The sequence below is a fragment of the Zingiber officinale genome, chromosome 9A (genome assembly GCF_018446385.1).
Source record: "Zingiber officinale cultivar Zhangliang chromosome 9A, Zo_v1.1, whole genome shotgun sequence".
Lineage (NCBI taxonomy): Eukaryota > Viridiplantae > Streptophyta > Magnoliopsida > Zingiberales > Zingiberaceae > Zingiber > Zingiber officinale.
In genome coordinates this window covers 114,141,869-114,167,362 of record NC_056002.1, presented here as the reverse complement: position 1 = coordinate 114,167,362, position 25,494 = coordinate 114,141,869, and the positions used below count along the sequence as shown (strand labels likewise).

The 25,494-nt window shown below is 45.4% G+C and overlaps 2 protein-coding genes across 2 annotated transcripts; one reads left to right on the top strand and one right to left on the bottom strand.

The window, feature by feature from the left end:
* Positions 1-224: 224 nt before the first annotated feature.
* Positions 225-9,923, top strand: LOC122021624 (chaperone protein ClpD2, chloroplastic-like). Its single transcript, XM_042579765.1, has 12 exons — positions 225-1,244; positions 3,185-3,333; positions 3,424-3,653; positions 3,733-3,841; positions 3,920-4,050; positions 4,747-4,848; positions 4,931-5,212; positions 5,611-5,720; positions 5,824-6,118; positions 6,679-6,912; positions 8,124-8,357; positions 9,378-9,923. Exons 1-12 carry the CDS (start codon positions 619-621, stop codon positions 9,681-9,683), a joined length of 2,808 nt encoding a protein of 935 aa, XP_042435699.1. The 5' UTR covers positions 225-618; the 3' UTR covers positions 9,684-9,923.
* A 33-nt stretch (positions 9,924-9,956) lies between these two features.
* On the bottom strand, positions 9,957-11,723 carry LOC122021625 (cytochrome P450 77A2-like). Its single transcript, XM_042579766.1, has one exon. It carries the CDS (start codon positions 11,677-11,679, stop codon positions 10,165-10,167), a length of 1,515 nt encoding a protein of 504 aa, XP_042435700.1. The 5' UTR covers positions 11,680-11,723; the 3' UTR covers positions 9,957-10,164.
* Between the last annotated feature and the right edge of the window lie 13,771 nt (positions 11,724-25,494).

The following is a 25,494-nucleotide window of genomic DNA, read 5'->3' as shown; positions in this document are numbered from 1 at the left end:
GTCAGCCAGCCAACCAGCCAGCGCGAGATCGAGATGACCGCAAGACCAGAGTGGCACCGTAGGCCTTCTGGCCCAATAGTCAACAGAGGCGATTCCCACACCTTCCACGCAAACCAACCCCCTTATTTTATTTACCCTAAATTCGATTATACTTATTATTTACCGAGTCAAGATGGACGGAGACAGAGGATGTACGTTGGCGTCTTCCCCTGTTCCGTTTATTTCCCTTCTCTCTTCCCCACCAGATAGATAGATCGATAGAAACTTAAAGCACCGAAACAAAACAGTGGTCTCCCGTCGGCGGATCCTCACTGCCCCGACGTGCTCCACCTTCCTAACTCCTTCCCTTCTTTCTTCCTATTTAACTTCTCCTTTTGCTTCTTAATTTACCACGCATCTTCTTCCTTTCCTTCCTTTCCCTTCCCTTCCCTGCCCTTCCGCCCACGCCACTCAACAGTTGATTATTTGTACACGAAAGCAACGAAAACACAGCATTAAATTATTTATTATTCTTTAACTATACGGGAGCAGTATCTTCTTCTCTCTAATTTCGTCTCGATTTCTACTTCTTCGATCGGCGTCTAGGGCAGGAACCAGAGGAAGAGAATCTTGAAAATCATGGAGGCGACCTGCTGCTGCGCCTCCTCATCGGCTCCTTCCCTCCTTACTCTCCACTCCTTACGGCCCTCCTACCACCGCCTCACCGTCACATCCGCCTCCCGCTTCATCGCCGCCTCCTCCGCCTTGCCCTCCTCCAGGCGGGTCGATCTCCGGCGCCGCTCTTACACTTTCCTACCCTTGCCCTCCACCCGCCGCTGCGGCACGCGCCGACCCGCCCGAAGAGCAGCCATCTCCGCCATCTTCGAGCGCTTTACCGAGCGGGCCATCAAGGCCGTCATCTTCTCCCAGCGGGAGGCGCGCGCGATGGGGAAGGAGATGGTCTTCAACCAGCACCTCCTCCTCGGGCTCGTCGCCGAGGAGCGCTCCCTCGTCGGCTTCCTCGGATCTGGTGTCACCATCGACCAAGCCCGCGAGGCCGTCCGAGAAATCTGGAACGAGGAGGCTCCCGCGCCCTCCCTCTCGGCCGCAGCCACCGACGTGCCCTTCTCCACCAGCAGCAAGCGGGTGTTTGAGGCTGCTGTGGATTTTTCCAGGAGCATGGGATGCAATTTTGTTGGTCCGGAGCATATTGCGATCGGCCTCTTCAACGCCGATGACGGCAGCGCGGCGCAGGTGCTCAAGAGGTATATCGAATGGCATCTTTTATTCTCTCCTTTCTGTTTAACTTTTTTGAGTGATTTTTTTTTTCTCGCTTTTGTTATCTGAGAAAAGATGAAAACTAAAATTTGAAGCTAATTCACTTAGAAATGCAATGTACAGTTATAGGATAACCTAGTGTGCCACGAAAAGGGAAATATAGCAAGTCTATTAGGCTCACTTGTTGATCCACAGTATCTTTAGATTGACAAAGAAAAGTGGCTTAACTTTCATTCTTTCACTGAAATCTTCCTGCATTTAACTTCTGCAGTCAGAAAGGAGGAATGTGGTTTTGTCATTCCTTCTATTGTATAACCACAATGTCATTCATCTATCCTTCATATAATATAGAGGCAAGAAAAATCATAAAGCAGAAGTTGGTTAGCCTGCAAGATTTAATTTTTTCACAACAATTGTATCAATGCCGACCCCACCTAGTGGGATAAGGCATGGTTGTTGTTGTTGTAATTGTATCAATGCTCAAGTCCTCATTGCTATAGGCTTGCGGTTATGTCTATCACTGTTCCATTTCATCGTTGTTTCATGCCAAGCAATTGATTGATTGGTGCATTGATGAGATGTAGTTTTGTGAGAAGTATCATTGTTTTCTGTGCCCAGATAATAGATCGAATGCTATGACTGCATATGATTTTTTTATCCAGTGGAATGGCTATCTAAAAAGGTTTTTAGATGACAACTGAATTATGCTCAAATGTTTAATAATGACAGGGTGGAAATTAGGGTTTAGGGTAAATCATCTTAAAAGAAAAGAAAATAAAAAATGTAGCATCTATATATATTGACCTAACACCTTTGATATGCACCAGATCAAGAGAGTCAAAATAGTATATTTTATTCTCAGCTACAATAACCTCAAAGCATGTCTACTTGATTATGATGGAGCTGTGTACTGTATGTATTGCTGATTTGACTTGTCCTCAGATACAAAATAAACAATTCAATTGACTGAAGTTTAACTCATTTGGTATCAGAAGTAACGTAATGCAAAAAAGGGTTCATGTTTTCTTATGTTGAAAAGCTTCTGATTAGCATGCTTGAAGTTCTTGAATTCTTCTTAGCTTGTTGAGGTTTACAGTATAAACATTTGAGACTTATTTAGTCAAGTATTTCATTCGGTGTTTGACTGAAGAGTGCGCTAGTTGGAAACATAAATCAAATTTTCAGGGATGCAAAAATCACCTTTGTCCTGTATCCTGGATGCTTTTAGTTTACCTATTACTCAATATTTTACAACAATCCATGGCACAATAAGCTAGTATGTACATGTCTACCTCATATTCTGCCGTGTCAAGAAATTCAGAAAAGCAGCTCAGTAGTCATTGCGACCATTATAGGATACCTCCATTAAGGCAGAATATAATTTTTCTCTTTAGATTCAAATTCATGTCTCATGGCTGTTTATAGAAACCCTTTGTGTAGGCACAACACGTCCTGAAGGAGAATGACTCTTCCAATGTCATCCTGTTCACTTTAAAACGTCTAATATTCATCCAAAGAATTGAATCATGATCGACATGGTACTAGCATGATGTGTAAGTATACTTAATAAAGGGCATTGTAATGTACAAGAATATTCCCATTTCAGGGTCAATGGACAATTGATGAGTGTACTATCAAAGGTGAACCTTTGACTTTTACCTTATTTTTCCAGTTCAGAATAGTATCCACTGTTTCACTGAGGGTCACTCAGCGATATTATGTGTAAAAGCAGACAAAATGTTTTTCCATAGAAGAATAAATGGCATCTATTTTCAGAATCTCTCTAGCAGTTTCTTTATTCATTACTCCATGCTTAATCAGCACTTCTAGCATCTTCTTTTAACCTTAATGCTTTGAATTAGATTTGATAGGGACCTTAACCTTATAGTCACAAACTGCCATCTAACTTGTGGCTTATCATTATTAGATTGGGAGCAGATATGAGTCGCTTAGCATCAGTTGCCCTGTCCAAACTCCAAGTGGAGCTTGCCAAGGATGGTAGAGAGCCATTGGCATCATCTCAGAAGATAAAGGAGAAACCTTCTGCCACAAAATCTACAAGTTTGAGGTCTCAAGGTAAGCCAAAAGGTTCTTGACTATTGGAGGTGTAATATTAACTTTTGCTTCTCTACATCAAAGATTAATCTTTTTTTGCCTTCTTTCCAGAAAAAGGGCCATTGACAGATTTTTGTGTTGATTTAACCGCTCATGCTAGAGAGGGGCTCATTGATCCTATCATTGGTCGAGATACAGAGATCCAGAGAATTGTTCAGATCCTTTGCCGACGAACAAAAAATAATCCAATTCTTTTGGGAGATGCAGGTGTTGGAAAAACAGCAATTGCTGAAGGATTGGCACTTCGCATTGCTGAAGGCGACATTCCTTCTTTCCTTATGGTGTGCTTTTCATGCATTGTGATGATAATTATCACCCGTACACTCGTGTACATGTCTTTTTAAATTTTCTTTTATGCAGGAGAAACGAATAATGTCACTCGATGTTGGCTTATTGTTGGCGGGTGCTAAAGAAAGGGGGGAGCTGGAAACCCGAGTTACTGGTTTGATATCCGAAGTACAGAAATCAGGTTAGCAGGACCATCATCTTATGGATAATTTTCTGTTTTTAATGTACCCTAGCATTCTGAATTTTTTTCACAATTCAGGTGATGTCATACTCTTTATTGATGAGGTTCATACACTGATTGGTTCTGGTACTGTTGGAAGAGGTAACAAAGGCTCAGGTCTTGATATAGCTAATTTGTTGAAACCTCCTCTTGGTAGAGGCGAATTGCAGGTAAAACACCAATCAATTTTGTGTCATTGTTGACCTAGCAAAGTGTTCATGAGCAGTCTAACATACTGATAATATATGTCGCTGGAGTTTCTTCAATATTTGAATAGAATAATCAGTTTTTATGGTCATTCAAGTTTTTCATTGTGGAGAGAATTATGGATCTTATTTTGTCTGAAAATGTAAATTTTGCAAGTTGTTGTGGCTTCATAAATAAATTGACATACCTTCTGAAAATGCGAGCACAATGGCTACCTCTTTGGTCGCTATGATTTGCTCATGGGAAACTGTTGGCCTCTACACCCTGTTGCATCATTTCCATTAGGAGAATAGCACAGTATGAGATTTGGGGATAAATTTAGGTTTCTTTTAAATTTCATGTTTAAAATATTTGCAATTTTGTTTGATTTTAAGAATTGTTTTAGAAAAATTGTTATATTGTTTTAGGAATAAGTTAGGTCATTATTTTTCAAACTTGATCTTATTGAAGTACAAAAGGGGTTAGAATTCCTTGAACTAATCATTTTTTTTTTCAGTTTAATAATATTTTTCTCTTTAGTGAGTTGAGAGGTCCAATTTTTCTGTGATTTGAATCTTCATACTGCATTAGCTTCTCTATAGATAAAAGCAATCAAATATCTCTTTTTTTTTTGCTATTACTTATTTTGTGTTCTGTGTCAATTCTCATGATATCTTCAGTGTATTGCATCAACAACTTTAGATGAACATAAGACACACTTCGAGAAGGATAAAGCTTTAGCTCGCCGATTCCAACCAGTGCTGATAAATGAGCCTAGTCAGGTACACTTTATCTTCTTTCATTTTTATGATTATTTGCTTCCTCTGTACTAAATTTTGATTCCCCTTTTTAAAAATGCAATAGGAGGATGCAGTGAAGATATTACTGGGCTTACGCGAGAAATATGAGAGCCATCATAAGTGCACATTCACATTAGATGCCATAAATGCTGCAGTATACCTCTCAGCTAGATATATTGCAGATAGACATCTTCCTGATAAAGCAATTGATCTGATTGATGAAGCTGGTAGTAGAGCTCGTATGGATGCATTCAAGAAGAAGAAGGAAGAGAAACTCTCTGTGCTTTTAAAGTCACCAGAAGAATACTGGCAAGAGATTAGGGCTGTCCAGGCAATGCATGCGCTGGTAATAACTTCATACCCATGTCATACTATTTATGGAGAGTGTAACTCTTTTTTGGTTCTGGATGATTGCCCAAGTGGATGTGAAATCATTTATAGAAGAGTGGACTTAAAATAGTATTAAAAGTATAAAAATTTTGTCAAATTTTTTACCGTTGAAAGTGAGTACTTTTTAGCTCTAACACACACATGGTTGAGGCATTTAATATCCTCTTTACCTATATATCATAATGTTTATGAAATAGTCAAAACCAGAACTTTTATGTCATGCTTTTCCTTGCATTCCATTGTTATTTTTGCTTCTATTTCATTAGGTTCCATTATGATGAAATTGTCATGCCATAGCCTCAAGAATATTTTTCTTCTATAACAGTGAATAATAGTTTTCTGCTTCTCATTCAGGTGTCAGAAAGCAAGTTGACATATTCTGCTGACAAAACCATCAAGGAAGATCAATCTTTAGATCTTGAGATTCCAATGTCTTCTAGTCCATCTTCACTAAATGATAATGAGTAGGATATATATCTTTTATCAAATATGTATGCAACGACATTATTGAACTCTCTGAAGAGCTGAAGTGTACATATTTTTTCTTTTTATTTTGCTATGTTGCAGAAAAATCTTTGTCGGGACAGAGGAGATAGCCACTGTTGCCTCTCTTTGGTCAGGAATCCCAGTACAGCAGATCAATGCAGATGAGAGAAAACTATTAGTTGGTTTGGATGAGGAACTGAGAAAACGTGTAATTGGCCAGGATGATGCTGTTAGTGCAATATCTCGAGCTGTGAAGCGATCACGCGTTGGTCTGAAGGATCCTGATAGGCCTATTGCTGCAATGCTTTTCTGTGGCCCAACTGGGGTTGGTAAAACTGAGCTGACAAAAGCATTAGCTGCCTCCTACTTTGGATCGGTATTGCCTCTTTCCCATTTCTCCCTACCATCCATTAGTCTATGCATAGATGTAGATAATAACTCATGGAACCCAAAGCACAGTTTCAACGTTTATTGGTATTGATCGACAAGGTTGAATTTATTGTTCTTGTTCAATGCTCTCTTTCAATGCGTGATAATTATTTTAGTATTAGTAAATTATATCATCAGTCAAGGTACTTACTATATTTGTTGAACTTGTTGCTAAAGTTAATTTAATTAACTTTTTAATTGTTGTAAGTTTACATTTGGAGGTAAATAAGCTAAGTTAAAAGAAGTTATAAGAGTAAACTCATTTGATTTGATATTGGTGCACTTTTAAATGTGCTAAAGTGTGCTCAGTGTCAGCACAATAAGGCTCCCAAACCATATTGTTGTGACTAGAAATCAAAACTCCACTGTGGAGAAATACTTTAAACTTTGATTCCAAGTTGTATATACTGTCACTGAGTGTTTTTCACTGCTTATTATCTTTATAACGTCTTCATGTGATTTTCCACTGACTTTAGTTTTCTCTACTCATTATATTTTCTATAAAAGGAGGAAAGCATGTTGCGCTTGGATATGAGTGAATACATGGAGAGACATACTGTGAGTAAGCTGATTGGATCTCCACCAGGATACATTGGGTATGGAGAGGGTGGTACCTTGACTGAAGCAGTTAGGAGGCGGCCTTTTACAGTTATCTTGCTTGACGAGATAGAGAAAGCTCACCCTGATATATTTAATATCCTCCTCCAAGTATTTGAAGATGGTCACCTAACTGACTCTCAGGTTAGTATTTCAGGATGCAGTCAACAAGTACAAACACTCATAAAATTAACCTTTTACTTCTCTACGATTTTTCATTTGTCATTGTTTGTCAGATATAAATGATTTCATCGCTATAGATTGGATATTAACGTGGTTTTTATATTGCAATTTTTTTTAATAATTTTATCATTTCCCAAATTTACTTCAACTGATTCTTTGTACTATATAAGCATATGACTTGCTACCAGCTAAAACTTGTTGCAAAATTTTTCAGGAAACTAGATTTCAATTTTATTTTATTTTATTTAGATCCTGAAAGTTCAATGTTCTAGTATCTTAATTGTTACTGATAGTATTGCTATCCTTTTACACCTGGTCAAAGATCATGAAGCATCATGGTTATTGTAAAATGTTAAAGTGTTCAACTTCTCACCATCTTTTCATTGATCTGATAAGCAAAGTCTTAAATGACCACCAAGAACAAATGAAGTTTTTGGTATGTTAAACACGGATGCCTAGGATACATATGGCATGACTGCATCTGTTGTATGTCTTATTCAATTGTCGTAAGCATTAATCTCTTTTGGGAGACACTAGAGAAGTCTGATAATCTCATGCGTTCAACTAGGACAGCTTGCTGTCTTTTTGTTGCTTCTGATAATTGAAATCTTAACAAACTACCCCAAAAGAATGAAGTTACATATAGTATACTCCAAATAGATGGTAGATTTTAATATGAATTCGTCTATTGTATATCTTATCTCCATGTTGAAAGCATTAATCTCTTTCATGATCGGGAGGCAATTATCTTAACTAATTCCTGATTTTACATTGTCTTTGGCATGGTTTAGGCATTAGAATATCATATTTTACAGAAAGCAACAGAATCCCATGGCTTGGTTTTAATACGCCACCAATCTTCAAGCTAATTATCGTTCCTTGTTTTGAACTTTGGCAATTTTTCTTTGAGAAAAAACACACTGAGTTACTTTTTTCCCTCCTCCTTATCAGTACACTTGCATAGCTGACTATATCTATTTCGATCAATATAGTTATAGTCTGTATGGTATTAATTGTCCAAATTACTTGCTCAGTTTTCCACATTCTTGATATGTATCCATGGCACCCTTTCTCTAAGATTTGGAAATATTATTATCATATCAAATTTGGTGTTTTTCAATCATACTTTGTTTAATAGTGTTTTTTGCTATTCATTAACCTGTGTTCAATAGGGGCGGAGAGTTTCATTCAAGAACACATTGATTGTCATGACATCTAATGTTGGGTCTGAAGCAATTTCGAAAGGTAGGCGGAGCATAGGTTTCTTTGTTGCAGAAGACACAGAATGTAACTCATATGCCTCGATGAAGACAATAGTGATGGAAGAGATAAAAGCATATTTTCGTCCTGAGCTACTTAACAGAATTGATGAAGTGGTTATTTTCCGCTCCCTTGAGCAAACTCAGGTTGGTTCTTTAATTTAATTCTCACCGTGTTGATTATTGAACTTTATTATTTACAAAGTTATTAAGAAATTCATGCTTGTTTAGTTCGTTGCCAACATCAAACTGGTATTAGTCTCCACTGTTTAGGGCCAGCTATCTACATTGGACAGTATGATAGTCTTATTATTAGAAAATTTTATGTCAATCAAACTATTAACTAGTTTTCTTTAGCCCTTCTTTCCATTGCATTAGTTTTAATTGATTCAATTTTTCTTACTATAAATCTATTCGTCACCCTTGAACATCATCTCATTTCAATATGTTGTACTCTAATCTCAATCTTTGGTGTCAGTAATTGAGCTTCTCTGTGTTTAGGTAGATTTCCCCAATGGCACATTTGAAGTTTGGATTTTCTAAAATCATGCCCACTACTTTCAAAACACATAGTTATAAATGTCAAATAGAGTAATCTGATGTTTGAGTTATAAAGATGAATCAAAATGAGTAATAAAAAGCCCAAAAATCATTTTTGAACTAAAAAACACCAAACCAAGGGTATTTGGGATATATGGAGAGAGAATGTGCATGATTTGGACATTTTGGAGGGAGGCATGATTTTGGATACCCAAAATTCACTTGCATCCCTTGAGAAATTTACCAATGTTTATGATCAAATTTATTTCTTTTTAGATTATTTCTAAATATAACAATTAAATCCAAATGCTCATCTGGTGGTGATAAGAACAGAATGAACCTTCATTAAACTGAGATCCTAAATTTAATGTGATCTAGTTGGTCAGGAGAAAAATTTGGTTGAAAGAAGTTGATTAAGTCATCTGCTGGAGTTAAAAAAATTGCTTTTGGACATTTTTTTTTTCATTTTATCTTTTCAAATAAAAGCAAGTTGTTTATGTATAAGGACAAATTTGCAGTCACAAACTTTTTGCTCTTAAAGCTGCTGCTGCTGCTCAATTGGGTTACAATTTTCAAATAAGGATTATGGAGTCATGATATAATTCTAATGGACTTCCCTTCTTTCAGATGCTGGAGATTTCAAATATAATGTTGGAGCAAGTTAGGAGCAGGCTTTCATCTCTCGGGATTGGTTTAAAGGTATCAGATGCCATCATGAATTTGGTCTGCGAACAAGGTTTTGATCGAAGCTATGGTGCCAGACCCTTGAGAAGAGCCATTGCTAGTCTCATTGAAGATGTCATTAGTGAAGCAATTCTCGCTGGAAACTATAAGCCCGGCGACACTATTACTCTAGACATCGATGCCACTGGAAATCCCACAGTGAGCCAGCTAACTTCCGATCATATAATCCAATTGTCAGATGCAGCATGAACACCATATGGATTTACACCCACGGTTACTGATTATTTATTTATTTTTGTATAGATACCGTATTTAACATGTATAGAACAATAATCCAGTTGGGAAAAGATGATAATTATTGTAAGGCCCACTGACCACCCTTGAAATGGAAGTGCAAAGCTGGATGCACTTGGATGAGGGTGTTTGGCTGTAAATTGTATGGCTGGAGAAACATCTATTGTTAAAGGAAATGCATTGTATCTTGAACAACAACACCTTTTACCAGATAAAGTCACACAAAGATAAAGGAAACTGCTTAGATTATAAATTAACAATCTTTCAAACTGTCAAATAATTTATCTTCAGCTTCTGCAATCTATTCTGGGCTTACCAATCCACCCAAACTTTCTCTGCTTTTTTGTGTTTGTTTGTTTGTTGTTGTTCTTCGTAGTAGATAAACATAATGACAAAGCGGCAGGAATAGCTTTTGTTTTGTAGTTATGGAATTGGTTCAGTTCCTGGGCTTGACTAGGGCGAGGAGGCGGCGCTTCATGACGATGGTGAATTCCACCTTGTCCATGAAGTCGAGCTTGGGCTCCGACGGGTGCAGCTGCCACTCGAACGCCTGCACCATCCTCGCTACCATCAAGCCGATGTGCGTGGTGCCCATCGCCAGCCCCGGGCATATCCTCCTCCCTGCCCCGAACGGGATCATCCTGATCCCCGCCGAGCCGGTGATGTCGGCTGCCTCCCCGCCTGTTATGAACCTGTCGGGGTTGAACTCCAGCGGGTTCGACCACAGCCTCGGGTCCTCGGAGATGGTGGGGAGAAACAGCTCCAGGTTGGCGTCCGGAGGAATGTCGTAGCCGCCGAGCTTGGCCAGCTCCACCGCCGCGTGGGTCAGCGAGAAGTACGTCGGCGGGTGCTTCCTCAGGAGCTCCTTCACGAAGGCCTGCAAGTATGTCAGTTTCTCGATGTCCCGGTCGTCCACCGGTCGATCGCCCACCGTCGCGACGATTTCCTCGTGGAGCTTCGCCTGGATGTTGGGATTGTCGATGATGCGGGCCATGGCCCACTCGATGGCGGTGGAGGTTGTGTCCGTGCCGCCGTTGATGAACTCCGAGCACAGCGTCACGAGCTGAGGCTCGCTGGGCGCGCAGTCGCGGCCATCCACTTTGAGGTCCAAAAGGGAGTCGAGGTAGGAGAAGGGAGCAGCGTGGGGCTCGATTCTCCGGTCGTTGAGGATGGCTCGCCGCCGATTGATCAGCGCGGTGACGGTCTCCACCTGCTCCTTCCTCACCTGGAGCACCTTCCTCTGGTGTTTGGCGTAGAAGGGACCGAGGAAGGGCAAGTAGTCGTCCATCCTGGGGCTGATGCAGAGCAGCACCCGCTTCATCATTTCGTCTATGCGCACGATTTCGTCCTCTTCCAGCGTGACCCCGAAGGTCATGGAGAGGAGGATGGCGAAGACGGCGAAGCGGGCGTTACGGAGGACCCACACAGCTCCGCCGTTGGCTTCCGCCTCGGCGCGGAGGCGTTGGACGAAGCGATCCATGGCGGAAACGCGGGCAGGGTGAAACTCTCGGAGCCGGGAGGCGCTGAGCATCCCGGAGACCATGTTACGGCGAAGAGACCTCCACTCCGGGCCGTAGACGGCGGAGTTGACGGTAAACTTGTCGCAGCTGAAGACGGCGCGGATGGTGCTCTCGGCAGGGCGCGACGCGAAGAGCTGCCCCTTCTCGATGAGCGCCTCGTGCACCAGCTCCGGGCTGGTCACCACGATGAGCGTGCGGACCCCCATGCGGAGGGTGAAGATGGGACCGTACCGGAGGCGGAGGTCGCGGACGAGGTGGATCATGGGCTTGCCGGCGAAGGCAATCTGGAACAAGTTCCCGACGAAGGGCCACCCGGCAGGCCCCGGCGGCAGCTTCAGCGACGGCCTTCTCCTCCGAAACCCGAGCAAAAGAAACACTACCACCGACACGGCGAGCGAGGACGCCACGAAGAAGCGACTGAGATCCGCCATGGCGCGCGACGTGGAAGAAGATATCAGTGATCAGTGAATGAGTAAGTGGTGTGGGCGGTAGGAGTCAGGAGTGTTTATAATGAATAATGAGACGAGATCATGAAGGCTCATGAGAAAGGGTGCCCAAAAAAACAGTTGTGGGGGGTTTAATTGGCACAGCGAACGCGTCAAGGGATCAGCGCACGCAGCGGAGAGAAGGAATGGAAAAAGGTAGAAATAGAGCCCAATAGGGAAATGTAGTGAGGGCAAAATGGGAGTGGGGTCGTTGCGGTTGGAGCGGTCTGCGTCAGGGCGGAGGAATTAATGAAGGCGAGGTAAATGCAACAGGGGTCTTATTTAAAGGAAGAGTGAGTGGCGGTGGGCTGCGGTTTGGCAGTAGAACTCCACAGAGAAGATCGGCGGGGTACATGCCCCGCATTGATGAGCACAAATTCTTTGGTATGCGATTTAATGGTTGCATGGGCACTGCCAGGTCAATGATATGGCGTGGCCTCTTCTTTCATCTTGGGAGGGGATCGGATGTCCATCGCCGAGCGAAATAAATAATTATTTAAATTTAGTTTGATTTATTTTATATGTGGTTGAATTTATTTTAATTTTGATTTAAATTTTGTTCATTTATATGTTATCTGACTCTTAATTTAAATTAAATTTATTTGATTATTTAAAATTTTTAATTATTTAATTGGTTATTGAACTTGATAATTTAAACTTATTTATTTATTTTATTTTATTATTTATTTATCATATTGATAAGAATTTTATTAATGAATATGATTTGTGAAAATTATTCATGAACGTTGTACGCAAATGTTAAAGAGTTGAATATTTATGTGTTCAAGCTTGTTTATTTAATTTAAAGAACTATTCAAATTTATTTATTTAATTGATCTTGTATATATTCAACGAACATAAACAAACTTTTACTAAATCGAACACCAAACTTGTTTACAAACACTTAGTTCATTGACAACCCTATGCAGAGCCACACAAGGCGACTGCATAGGTCATGCACATAGGGTCGCGCAAGGTGATCACTCAAGGTGGTTCGCGATGCATGAGGCGGTTGAGGACGTCCGTTGAGCGGTTGTACAAGACTAAGCATGGATGTCAGGTGCGTGGTTGTGAGTGGTCTCTTGCGTTTTGAGTATAAGAAATGAGGGAGAAAAGAAAGTTCAACAAATTACGTCAACTATTTTAATTTTAAAATTATCAAATCATATATCCAATACATATTTTACTTCTTTACTCATTTGTCGAATTGATTATTACAACATAGCAATCGATTCATATTGATCCTGTCCGAGTGCTGAGTCGATAGACGCTGGGGACGTGGCGCTCTCGTTGACGGCGTACGATCCTCCGACTGGTGTGAGCCTCCGGTGGAAACCTGCAAGTAAAAAATCAGGCCGGGAAGGGGTTCCCGGCGATGACCTTCCGACGCTCAAGTCAGGCAACGACGAGATGAAGTAGAAGCAGAGTAACGATACTGTAGCTACAGTGAAGAATCGCGCGTATCTCTGTAGAAGTCTGAGGGTCCTTATATAGGATCTGGGTGGGGGGTGGGGGGGGGGGGGTGGGGGCGTGCACGCCTCACGTACACACTTCTCGAGACGTACACGCCTCGCGCGCACACTTCCCGAGGCGTGCACGCTCCTCAAAGCATACCTCAGAATGGTTCTGTCAGAAAAGTGTGCCTGACGCCATACCGCAACCGTCCGAGCATATCTCTGATATGACAGTGGAAGCTTCTACCGTACGATTCTCTGTCCAGTTTGTCCGCCGACCATGCCGTTGGTCGGCGACGCTTGTCTCGAGAAGGATATCGCCAGCTGTCCCTTTTATTTTCCTCTTGCTCGTTACTAGACCGAGCGGGAGAGCCGCTCGGTTGTATGCTTGGACGAGCACACACCCTTAGTTGTTTGGTAGCTTGGCCGAGCGGACATGCCGCTCGGCTCGTCGGTTCTTTAACACAGGAACCCTTGAGCATTGGAAGCCCGACGTGCGATCGGGCTGTCTTTGCGTTGGCCTGGGCGCTATCCCGACCGATTGGCAAGGTGACACCCCCGCTCGGCATGACCCTTGGGTTGACCATCTTGACTTTGACTTCCACGTGTCGTTGACCACTGTACGGCCGGGCTCCCTCCTTTACCACCGGATCACGTGCCTTCCCCTTAAGTCTAGTCGAAGGAGGCTGAAAGTCCGACTGACTGGACTACCAGTTGGGTGGTGAAGCAGCCGGTCGGCCTCTAAGGCGAATGCTTCGCCGCTCGAGCACTCCGAGGGGTCAGACAACCACTCGGCGACCTACCTGCTAGGCCTTGGAAAGTTTTGCTCGCCGCTGATTATCATGCCGGTTCGAGGGCGATTAATGCTGACGTCTTCAGAATCTCCTCGGGATTCGTGCAAATCCCTGCTATTGAGGCCGAGCACGCGCCCACGCTTGCGTAATGGCGTTCATTAAATGCCGCCCCCTAACTTGTTGCCACGTGGTGCCACCGCCATCATCGTACGACGAGGGCGTTAGCTCCGATGGGATAGGCGGTGTTTTGAATTCAACGGTTGGATGTTAACTTCGATCCCTGTGACCTAAATCGAACGGCTGAGGTTGACCGAACCCTATGTTTATAAAGCATCGGCGTTGACCTCTTCTCCATCGTTACTGCCCCGTGTGCTTCCTCGATTCCCTTGGCCTCCAGCGTTCCAGCGATCTTCTACCTCCCTTCTGGGTTTCCTTTTGTAAGCTCTCTGATCCTCTCTTGTTTTCGCGTTTGCTTCTCTCTGCTTTCCTCGGCGTTGCCTTTATCATCGTTCTTTCCGTCAATCTTTCGGCAAACCCTCTGCATTTTCATTTTCCGACCATGGCCAGTTCTTTCGCCCTTTCTCCTGGCCTCTGGTATCACGCCATGGAGAGTCAGTTCGACTCGGGTGACGCCTTCAAACTGATCAACGCATATGACATCCTTGCTGACCACAAACTCACCTTGGTCGAGCCGTCCGACTGGCCTCATGACCCGCTGGCCGGAACTGTTACCTTCTTCCATGACCAATTCGTAGGTGGCCTTAGGTTTCCCATCCACCCGTTTATCATAGAAGTGTGCAACTACTTTCTCATTCCGCTCGGATAACTCGTGCCCAACTCCTTCAGGCTGCTGTGCGACGTAGTTGTGCTCTTCTGAGTGCACAATATCCCCCTCAGGCCTCAGATTTTTCATTATTTTTATTATCCCAAGCAGTCCGAGCTGGGCACCTTCTTGTTTCAAGCTCGGATTGGCTTGGTTTTCTTTGATAAAATGCCTACCTCGAACAAGCATTGGAAGAACCATTTCTTCTTTTTGAGTTTTCCCGAGCCGCCACCCTTCCGAACCCAATGGCAAACTTCACTGCCGCCTCCCCCCGACCTGAAGAGGTATAGGACCGAGTCTGCTTTCTTGCACGCGGCTAGCCTGCTGGATGGGCTGAAGCTGGACATCCATAAGCTGCTGCCCGAAGGGATGATGTATCTATTCGGCTTAAGCCCGATCCGAACGCGGCTTCCGAACGACCCGGGTAAGAAATAACTTTCCCTTCTCTTCCTTGAGTCTAATTGATTTCTTTTCTTTTTCTTGCAGCCGAGACTATGATGAAATCAGTGGTGTTCGGCATGCTGAAACGCAAGGCTGCCGAGATAGAGGCAGCTGCCACGCAGGAGGCAGAGAGACTTGACATCACCCCAGTCGGCTCTCATGAAGGCGAGAGCGAAGAGGTACAGCCGGCGGGCGATGTGTCTGCCGCTCGGACCGCCACTACTGAGGCAGCAGGAGAGACCGCTCCTTCGAGTGCTCAACCGGCCACTCAACCCGAGGAAGCCGGGTCTTCAGGCGACAAACTTCCATTGATTGGATGCAAAAGACGCCGAACGGGCACACCCACCCGCTCGGCCACCTCAGTCGTACATGTGTCCGAGCAGATGGACGATCCCCCTCCAACGGCTCCGATGACTGTGGGAAGCGCTGTCTTCCGATCGGACCCTGTCTCAAGGCGATTGGCCTTCCGATCCCCTCGCGGCTCAGCCCCTCAGCTCACTTCCTCCTGCTCCGTGGGTGAGCTGGCGATCTCTTATTCGCTCCAAGCCGATCGGCCAATCCTCTCCTCCTACAGCATCTGCTCAGTCTGCACCGGGCGGGCGCAGGACGATCAAGGCCATACTCCACCTACCTACGGAGGAATACGTGCAGGCGGCCGACCGAACGATGAGCCCCGAGCACCAAATAACTATCTGGGGACCGCTGGCGAAGGTCTGGGAGGACGCCCGGGTGCGTATCGCCCTGATGCCTGTGGGGCTGCTCGGCAACAACCATCTGCAACAAGCTACCGGGGTAACCTTGACCGCAGCCTTCCTTTTTTCATCTTCGTTTGGTAATGACCTTTTCCCTTCTGACCTGGTTGCAGTACTGGGTGGAGAGCGTAGCGGTATGCGAACGCCTGGCGTCTTTGGAGGAAGAGTTCAAAAAACTCAAAGTTTCCGGTGGGGCCCCTCCTTAGGGCCCCTCTTACGCCGAGCTAAAGGTCGACCTAGACAAGACCAACAAACTGCTAGAGGCCGAGCGGCACAAATCCTCAGGCTTGCAAACAATGGTGGACTGGCTCGAGACCCAGGTCAAAACATACGACAAGAAGATCACTTTGGCCACCAACAGGAAGAATCAAGCCATCACCGACCTGGAGGCGAAGAATGTCGAGGCTCGAGGGCTCGTGCTGAAGGTCAAGGAGCTGACTGATCTTCTTACCGCCGAGAAGGCTGGCCGCTCGGCGGAGGTGATTGCTCTCGAGGACGATTTGAAGACCTTCAAGGATGCATTTGAGGCCTCCCGAGCCGCCCTCCAAGAATATCAAGAAGCCGAGTCGAGCTGGTTTGCTGTCATGTAGCAGAACTACATCCACTCGGAGAAATTTGTTGAGAAAGCTTGCGCTCGTCTTGTCCATGCGTTCGAGCTCGCCATCACCGCCACGACTGATTATATGAAGACAAAGGGTCGTCTTCCAGAGGATTTCAGTATTCCTATCCGTGATCATGCTGATCTTCTAACCACGATTCCGGACGAGCTTTTCAATTATCTAGAGTGAAGTCATGGCTGTGTACTGGTCGTTCGGTCTTTTTCATTTTATGTATTCGCCATTCGGCTTATTTTGCTTAATGAATTTTTGGCCTTTCACTGTTTGCTTTATGTGCTATGTATATCCGAGTGAGTTGTCTGATTCGTGCGGGCCTTCACCCCTTACCCTTTGAGCTACCGCTCGGCAGTCGAATACCAAACCATCTTTCGTAATTCCCATTAGGTTTACGCGGTGACAAGGCTGAACTTTATGACTGGGGGATGGTTTTCGGGCCGGGGGGTTTATAGTCGCCGGTCTGACTCTAGAGTTTAACGTCGCCGCTCGACGGTCTTCCGAGCGGGATATTTATGGTCGCCACCCTAGAGTTTAACGTCATCGCTCGACGGTCTTCAAGCCGGGGTTTTTATAGTCGCCGGTTCGACTCTAGAGTTTAACGTCGCCGCTCGACGGTCTTTCAAGCGGGATATTTATGGTCACCGCTTCGACCCTAGAGTTTAACGTCGCCGCTCGACGGTCTTCTAAGCGGGATATTTATGGTCGCCGCTTCGATCCTAGAGTTTAACGTCGCCGCTCGACGGTCTTCTAAGCGGGATATTTATGGTCGCCGCTTCGATCCTAGAGTTTAACGTCGCCGCTCGACGGTCTTCCGAGCAGGATATTTATGGTCGCCGCTTCGATCCTAGAGTTTAACATCGCCGCTCGACGGTCTTTCGAGCGGGATATTTATGGTCGCCGCTTCGACTCTAGAGTTTAACGTCGCCACTCGACGGTCTTCCGAGTGGGATATTTATGGTCGCCACTTCGACCTTAGAGTTTAACGTCGCCGCTCGACGGTCTTTCGAGCGGGATATTTATGGTCGCCGCTTCGACCCTAGAGTTTAACGTCACCACTCGACGGTCTTCATGAGGCCTAGCCGTTCGGCGTATTCTTTTCTTTTTGATATCATTCCTGCATTCAAAGGGAGCCGATGAACAGAAAGTACATATAACGAATTACATGGGCACACCTTTCATCTAACTCGATACGGCTGGAGATGTTTAGTGCTCCATGGTCGTTCTAGCTGTCGCCCATCTTCATCCTCGAGGTAATAGGCGCCTGATCGGAGCTTCTCGATGACCTTGAAGGGCCCAGCCCAGGGTGCCTCCAACTTGCTCACATCTCCGATCGACTTCACCTTTTTTCATACAAAGTCGCCAACTTGGAATGCCCTAGGAATCACTCGCATGTTGTAATTCTGCTTCATTCTTTGCCGGTACGCCATTAGTCGGACGGCTGCCTTGGCTCGCGCCTTGTCTACCATGTCCAACTCTAGCTGCCTCCGCTCGGCGTTACTCGCGTCGTATTATTGTACCCGATCGGATTCTACTCCAACCTCTACGGGAACGACAACCTCCCCTCCATACACCAAGTGGAAAGACGTGACCCCCGTTCCCTCCTTAGGGGTAGTGCAAATCACCCATAACATGCCCGAGAGCTCATCTACCCAGCTGCCACCGATATGGTCGAGCCGAACTCGAAGAATCCGATGGATCTCTCGATTAGCGACCTCAGCCTGCCCGTTGCTCTGCGGATAAGCCACGGAGGTGAAGTGTTGCCGAATGTCATACCCCTCACACCATTCTCTGAGCTACTGTCCGAGGAATTGCCGCCCATTGTCAGACACGAGCCGTTGTGGAGTGCCGAACCGACATATTATGTGCTGCTAGATGAACTTCTTGACTATCTGCTCGGTTATTTTCGCGAGCGGCTCGGCTTCCACCCACTTTGAGAAATAATCTACCGCTACTAGTAAAAACTTCCGCTGTCCGGTCACCATTGGAAATGATCCTACAATGTCCATACCCCATTGATCGAAAGGGCAGGACACTGTGGATGTCTTTAACTCCTCTATGGGACGATGTGAGAAATTATAGTATTTCTGGAAAGATAAGCACGTGGTGACTGTCCGAGCGGCATCCTCCTGTAAAATTGGCCAAAAGTAGCCGACCAAAAGAATCTTTCTCACTAACGAGCGGCCGCTTGGATGCCCGCCGCATGAGCCTTGGTGTACCTCTTGCAGAATATAGTCCACATCCTCTGGACCAACACATTTGAGAAGAGGCCTGGAGAATGCTTTTTTGTAGAGCCGGTCGCCAATGAGGATGAACCGACCAGCTCTCCTCCTGAGAAGATACGCTTCCTCCCGATCGTAAGGTATTGCCCCTGAATTCAGAAATTCTGCTATAGCTGTCCGCCAGTCATTTGGGAATGTGAGCCCCTCCATCCGATTGATGTGGGCGACCAGAGATACCTGCTCGATTGACTGTTGGATGACAATTGGTGATATCGAGCTGGCTAGCTTAGCCAGCTCATCTGCAGCCTGATTCTCCGCTCGGGGGATCTTTTGGATGAGCACCTCTCGAAAACTGGCCCTTAGTTTTTCGAAGGCTCCCGCATAAATCTTGAGCCTGACGTTGCTTATCTCGAATGCTCCTGAGAGTTGCTGAGCAGCCAACTGTGAATCTGAATGAATCAAGACCTTGCTGGCTCCCACATGCCGAGCGGCCTGTAGGCCCGCTATCAACGCCTCATACTCTACTTCATTATTGGTCGCTTGATAATCCAGCCGTACGGACAAACACATCCATTCTTGGTGGGGGGAGATTAACAACACACCGATCCCACTTCCTTGCCGAGTGGACGATCCGTCCACGTACACCCTCCAGGTGGCTTCGGGCTCGGGATCTGGTACCTCAGTGACAAAATTTGCTAACGACTGCGCCTTGATGGCCGTTCAGGGATGATACTGTATGTCGAATTCGTTAAGTTCTGTAGTCCATTTGATTAGCCGACCGGACGCCTCTAGATTGAGAAGGACCCTCCCCAAGGGGCTGTTCGTCATCACAACGATCGGGTGTGCCAGAAAATAAGGGCGGAGCCTTCGAGCGGCGAGTACCAACGCAAAGGCTAACTTCTTGAGACCAGTGTAACGGGACTCAGCATCCTTTAGTATGTGGCTTAAGAAGTACACAGGCTGTTCTTCACCGTCCGGCCTCACAAGAGCCGACCCGACGACATATTCAGTTATGGAAAAGTAAACTCTAAGGGCTTCCCCGGCGACCGGCTTGGCTAACACGGGTAAGGAATTGAGGTATACTTTGAGCTCTTCGAAGGCTTTGTCGCACTATGCGTCCCATTGGAACTTAGTGGCTCGGCGCAAAATCTTAAAAAAGGGCAAGCTCCGGTCGACAGTCTTCGAGATGAATCTGGACAACGCGGTTATTCATCCCGTAAGGTGTTGAGCTTCCTTCAGATTTCTGGGAGGCGGCATGTCTTGCAGCTCTTTCACTTTACTGGGATTTGCCTCTATGCCCCGCTCGGTCACAATGTACCCCAGGAAGTGCCCACTTTTTTGCTCCGAACAGACACTTCTGGGGATTTAACTTGACCCCGTATGTCCTCAGCGTCCCGAAGGTTTCCTCTATATCTGCATAAAGGTTGACTGCTCAGATTGATTTAATAAGTATGTCATCAACGTATAGCTCCAGGTTTCGCCCGATCTGTTTCCGGAACACTTTGTTCATGAGCCGCTAGTATGTAGCACCTGCGTTCTTCAATCCGAACGGCATAACATTGTAGCAGTAAGTGCCGTCCGCAGTTATGAAGCTTACTTTTTCCTGATCGTCACGGGTGAACGACACTTGATGGTACCCCTGATATGCATCCAACATGCATATCAGCTCGTACCCAGCCGTCGAATCCACCATTTGATCAATCCGGGACAAAGGGTAAAAATCCTTTGGGCATGCCTTGTTCAGATCCCAGAAGTCGATGCAGACTCTCCACTTGTTACCCGACTTGGAGACTAGCACCATATTCGCGAGCCAACTCGGGAATTGCACTTCCCGTTTATGGCCGGCTTCCAGAAGCTTCTCGACTTCAGCTCGGATGATGACATTCTGCTCCGCGTTGAAGTCCCTCTTCCTCTGCTTTACGGGTCGAGCGTCAGGTCGGACACGAAGCTCGTGCTATGCGACGCTCGGCGAGATGCCTGGTAGCTCATGTGTTGACCACGCGAAGACATCATTGTTGCGCTGTAGGCACCTGATCAGCTCATCCTTCGGGTCGGCTTCTAGGTCGGATGTAACAAAGGTGGTGGCCTCCGGTCGACCATCCCGGATCTGCACTTCTTCTTTTTCTTCATAGACTAAGGTGGGAGGCCTTTCAGTTATAGCATTTACCTCGATCCGGGGGGGCCTTCCGAGCGGACCTCGACTCGGCTCAGACCATTTCCACATAGCAGCGCCGCGCTGCCAACTGATCGCCTCTAACCTCTCCCACTTGGTCCTCGACAGGGAACTTGATCTTTTGATAGAATGTTGAGACGACAACTCGGAATTCACTGAGGGCTGGTCGGCCCAAAATGACGTTGTACGCCGAGGGCGCATCCACTACGATGAAGTTAGTGGCCCGCGTCCTTCTGAGCGGCTCTTCACCGAGCGAAATAGCCAATTTCATCTGGCCGACCGGCTGAACCTCGTTACTAGTGAATCCGAACAAGGACGTTGTCATAGGCAGTAGCTCAACCCTGTCGATTTGAAGCTGGTCGAACGTCCTCTTGAAGATGATGTTGACCGAGCTCCCTGTGTCAATAAAGATGCGATGAATAGTGTAGTTTGCTATTACCGCTCGGATAATGAGGGCGTCGTCGTGAGGCATTTCAACTCCCTCGAGGTCGCCAGGGCCGAAGCTGATCTCGGACCCGTTCGCCTTCTCTCGGCTGCATCCTACGACATGGATCTCTAACCGTCGGGCATACGACTTGCGGGCTCGGTTGGAGTCTCCGCTGGTTGGCCCTCCAGCGATGATGTTGATTTCTCCCTGGGCGGTGTTGCTTCTATTTTCTTCCTCTCGAGCAGACGGTCTGGCCCGCTCATGGGAGGCTCGGGGGTTGCTTCTTGGTTGGTGCGGGTGTCACTGCTCGGGTGACTGTCTGGCTTCTCGCTGTTCGACATTTTGATGATTATGCCGTCGGTCAGGCGAAGGCGATTGGTGGCGATAGCTTCTTGGCGCTAGGTGAGCGATCGGGCCGAGACTTCGACAATCACAGGTGTTGTGGGTTGCTGACTGGTGAAGCGAACAAAACATGGGGGGGGGGTCCATACCTTGCCTTTTGGCTTGGGCCGATCGGCTGTCACATGTTGGACAGCGTGCAACCTTGCCTCTTGATGAGGGCATGCTCCTTTAGCGCGGGGTCCCCTTGGGGGTTGATGACTGGCCGGTGGTCTACGCTCGGTCGGCGCTGAAGGCTTGGGTGGTGCTTCTTTCCTCCTGGCTGCCTGAGCCTCCTCCACATTAATGTATTCGTTCGCCTTCTTCAACATGTGATCGTAGTCGTGGGACAACTTTCGGATGAGCAAGCGGAAGAAATCCCCATCGACTAGGCCCTGAGTGAAGACATGCATCGTGGTCTCGGATGAGACAGTGGGGATATCCATGGCCGCCTGGTTGAAATACCAGATGTAAGCTCGGAGGCTTTTTCTCGGCCCTTGCTTCATAGAAAATAAGCTGATTGTAACGCCCCGCCCTTCCCCGCCACTCGGGAAGGGGGCGAAAGGACGGGGGTTACTTGCAAACATACATACATGGCAGCGGAAGTAAATAATGTTATTTTTTTTTGAAACAAATTAAACTAACCTAAGCATACAATCATGTTGTCATAGAAACATGCTCATTATCATAGGATCATATATCCAACATATCATGTTAACATTCATAACTTGATCTAACATCTACTACTTACTACATAATGCATAACATTTTACTTGAAATAAGCATACTATCAGAGATCATCAAAACATAAGTTCATAGTGAGTAGACATCAATAAATATCATCCATCATACGTAAAGTTTTAGAACATAGAAACATTAAGCAAATTTATTCCACCATGCCACTGCCACACACATTCTTGCCCTTCTTGCTGCTCCTTTTTAATTCAACCATTCCTTTCCTTTGTCTGCAATACAAGGGAAATTAAATTATAAGCATATAGGCTTAGTAAGATTCTTTCCTACTCACAAAACATGAATCATGCATCTAAACATAAAGTGGTAACATGTTCATTTAACCAACATCTAGATATAAATCTACATACTAGCATAAAGTAGAGTTATACTCATGTAAGTAAATCATAACATAGAATGTGAGAGTTCATACACAAAGTAGTAACATGATCATCTAGGCATCATAAACTTATTTTTCAAAAAGGAACATCTTACTAAAACATAAGGGAAAACATTTAGCATGAATAAGCATATGCAAGATGTCCGTTGAAAACATGCATCATGAATGAGTATATGCAAGATGTCTTTTGAAAACATATATATCATATAAATACTTAAACATAATCTCATCATGAGGGCCCGGCTTTGTACCACATACATATATAAATGCGCGCATCTTAAGTAGATCCAAGGTAGCAAATTTTGAACCTACTATGAACTAGGCCCGTTTCATAGACCATCGACCTAGGGGCAACTTAAGAGCCCATCCCTTTTACTAGGCCGGTTTCATAGACCATCGACCTAGGGGCAACTTAGGAGCCCATCCCTGATACAAGCCATACAAAGTAAAATAACATATCATGTTTCATATCATATCATATCATAGTATATCATGTTCTTGTCCTATCATGGCATATCATATTCTTGTCATATCATGAAGAGTGCTCTTAGTCCCAACTTAAGGGAAGCATCTCTTAAGCTTTTCATCATACATAAGCCTTGCATAACATAGTAGCATAAAGTGCATATAACACATAGCATTCCTTACAGAAAATATAAACATGCATAGTTAAGTTCAAAACTTTTCCCTAAACCTTCCATTTAATCTTGGCATAACCCTAAAGGTAAGGGTCTTAAACTTTGACTACCACAAAAAGCATGAAAACTTAAACTAACCATAGACAAGGGATCATACATCATGATGGAGCATAAACAAGCATGATTAGATTTCAAAACCTTGCTCTAAGCCTTATCTTCATCCTTGGCCGAAACCTAAGGTAAGGTTCTAGGTTTTATTTATACAACATGTAGCATGAAAACTTAACTAACAACATATAATAGATCATACATCATGAAGGAGAATAAACAAGCATGATTAGATTTCAAAACCTTGCTCTAAGCCTTATGTTCATCCTTGGCCGAAACCTAAGGTAAGGTTCTAAGTTTTGTTTATAGAACATGTAGCATGAAAACTTTGTTGATACAGTCTAACCTGGCTGTTGTTTTGATGTTGACACTGATTTAAGTTTGTATCAGATATTAATTAAACTCAGACTGATTGATAATCAAGGATGATCATGAGGATAGGAAAAGTCCAAGTACGGATACTTGGCACGCAAAGTCAGAGAGGGCTCGGTAGCTCGTTCTCTGAACCGGACAAAGTCGGAGAGGGCTCGGCAGCTCGTTCTCCGGACTAGGTCAGAGAGGGCTCGGTAGCTCGTTCTCTGGACCGGACGAAGTCGGAGAGGGCTCGGCAGCTCGTTCTCCGGACTAGGCGGTAGCTCGTTCTCCGGACCGGACGAAGTCGGAGAGGGCTCGTAGCTCGCTCCGGACCAGGCCGAGAGGGCTCGCTCGCTCGGACCGACGGTCGAGAGGGCTCGGTAGCTCGTTCTCCGGACTAGGCCGAGAGGAGCTCGTTCTCTCGACCGGATGAAGTCGGAGAGGGCTCGGCAGCTCGTCCTCGAAGTCGAGAGGGCTTGGTAGCTCGTTCTCGACCAGAAGACGTTAGGGTTTAGGGCGGAGGCTCTAAAATTAACACAAGATATTGGATCGGTCTGTTGACCGATCCAAAGGATACTGTTGTCTGGATCGGTCGGCAGACCGATCCAGTGATACATGAGTCACCTGATCGGTCTCGTGACCGATCAGTGACCACACAGAAAGTCTCTGTGGGTTATCTGATCGGTCTGGGGACCGATCAGTAACCACACAGAAGCATTCTGTGGGTTATCTGATCGGTCTACAGACCGATCAGAAAGAAGCGATCAGAAACACTGGGACTCAAAGCGAGAGGGGGATCGGTCTGTGGGCCGATCCACCCATAGGCTGATCGGTCCACAGACCGATCAGACTCTTCCCGGACTGATCAGGATGAGTCCTGATCGGTCCAGAGAGCTATGGATCGGTTTGTTGACCGATCCACAACTTGTCGTTTGTTTCTGCTGCTTCTCTGATATTTCTGATTCACTTCTGATTCACCTGATCAAATCATCTGCTGTGAGATTTTTAAGTTACAGGTTGCAGGTATCGTGCCATTGGTTAATTTCAAATGAAGCTCCATCAGAAGAATAAGAACAAGTGCCCTTTATGCTGTATTTCACTGCAAGTGATGCAATTCGGGCTTCAACGTTCACTGGCCGCGATCAGTTGGACTTGTTGGTGCAACATCCCTCAGGTCAAGGTTGACCTGGGTGACCAAGCTGAGTCTTGGTTTGAGTTTAGATGTTTGACAATAAGAAATTGATTGAAGAAGAGTCAAGTAGGTCAAGGTTGACCGGATACTTGACAGGGAAGTCCTGGTGAGTGAAGCCAAGCAGAAGGAAAACCCTAGTGAGTGAAGCTAGGTGAAAGTCCTGGTGAGTGAAACCAGGTGAAAATCCTAGTGAGTGAAGCTAGGTGAAAGTCCTGGTGAGTGAACCAGGTGAAAACCCTAGTGAGTGAAGCTAGGTGAAAGT

What these genes read in the sequence shown, in the direction of transcription:
- LOC122021625 (XM_042579766.1), bottom strand. Translation starts at nt 11,679, where the DNA reads ATGGCGGATCTCAGTCGCTTCTTCGTGGCGTCCTCGCTCGCCGTGTCG.
- LOC122021624 (XM_042579765.1), top strand. Translation starts at nt 619, where the DNA reads ATGGAGGCGACCTGCTGCTGCGCCTCCTCATCGGCTCCTTCCCTCCTT. An exon ending in TACAAGTTTGAGGTCTCAAG is followed by an intron (nt 3,334 to 3,423) that starts GTAAGCCAAAAG and finishes CCTTCTTTCCAG; the next exon opens with AAAAAGGGCCATTGACAGAT. An exon ending in ATCCGAAGTACAGAAATCAG is followed by an intron (nt 3,842 to 3,919) that starts GTTAGCAGGACC and finishes TTCACAATTCAG; the next exon opens with GTGATGTCATACTCTTTATT.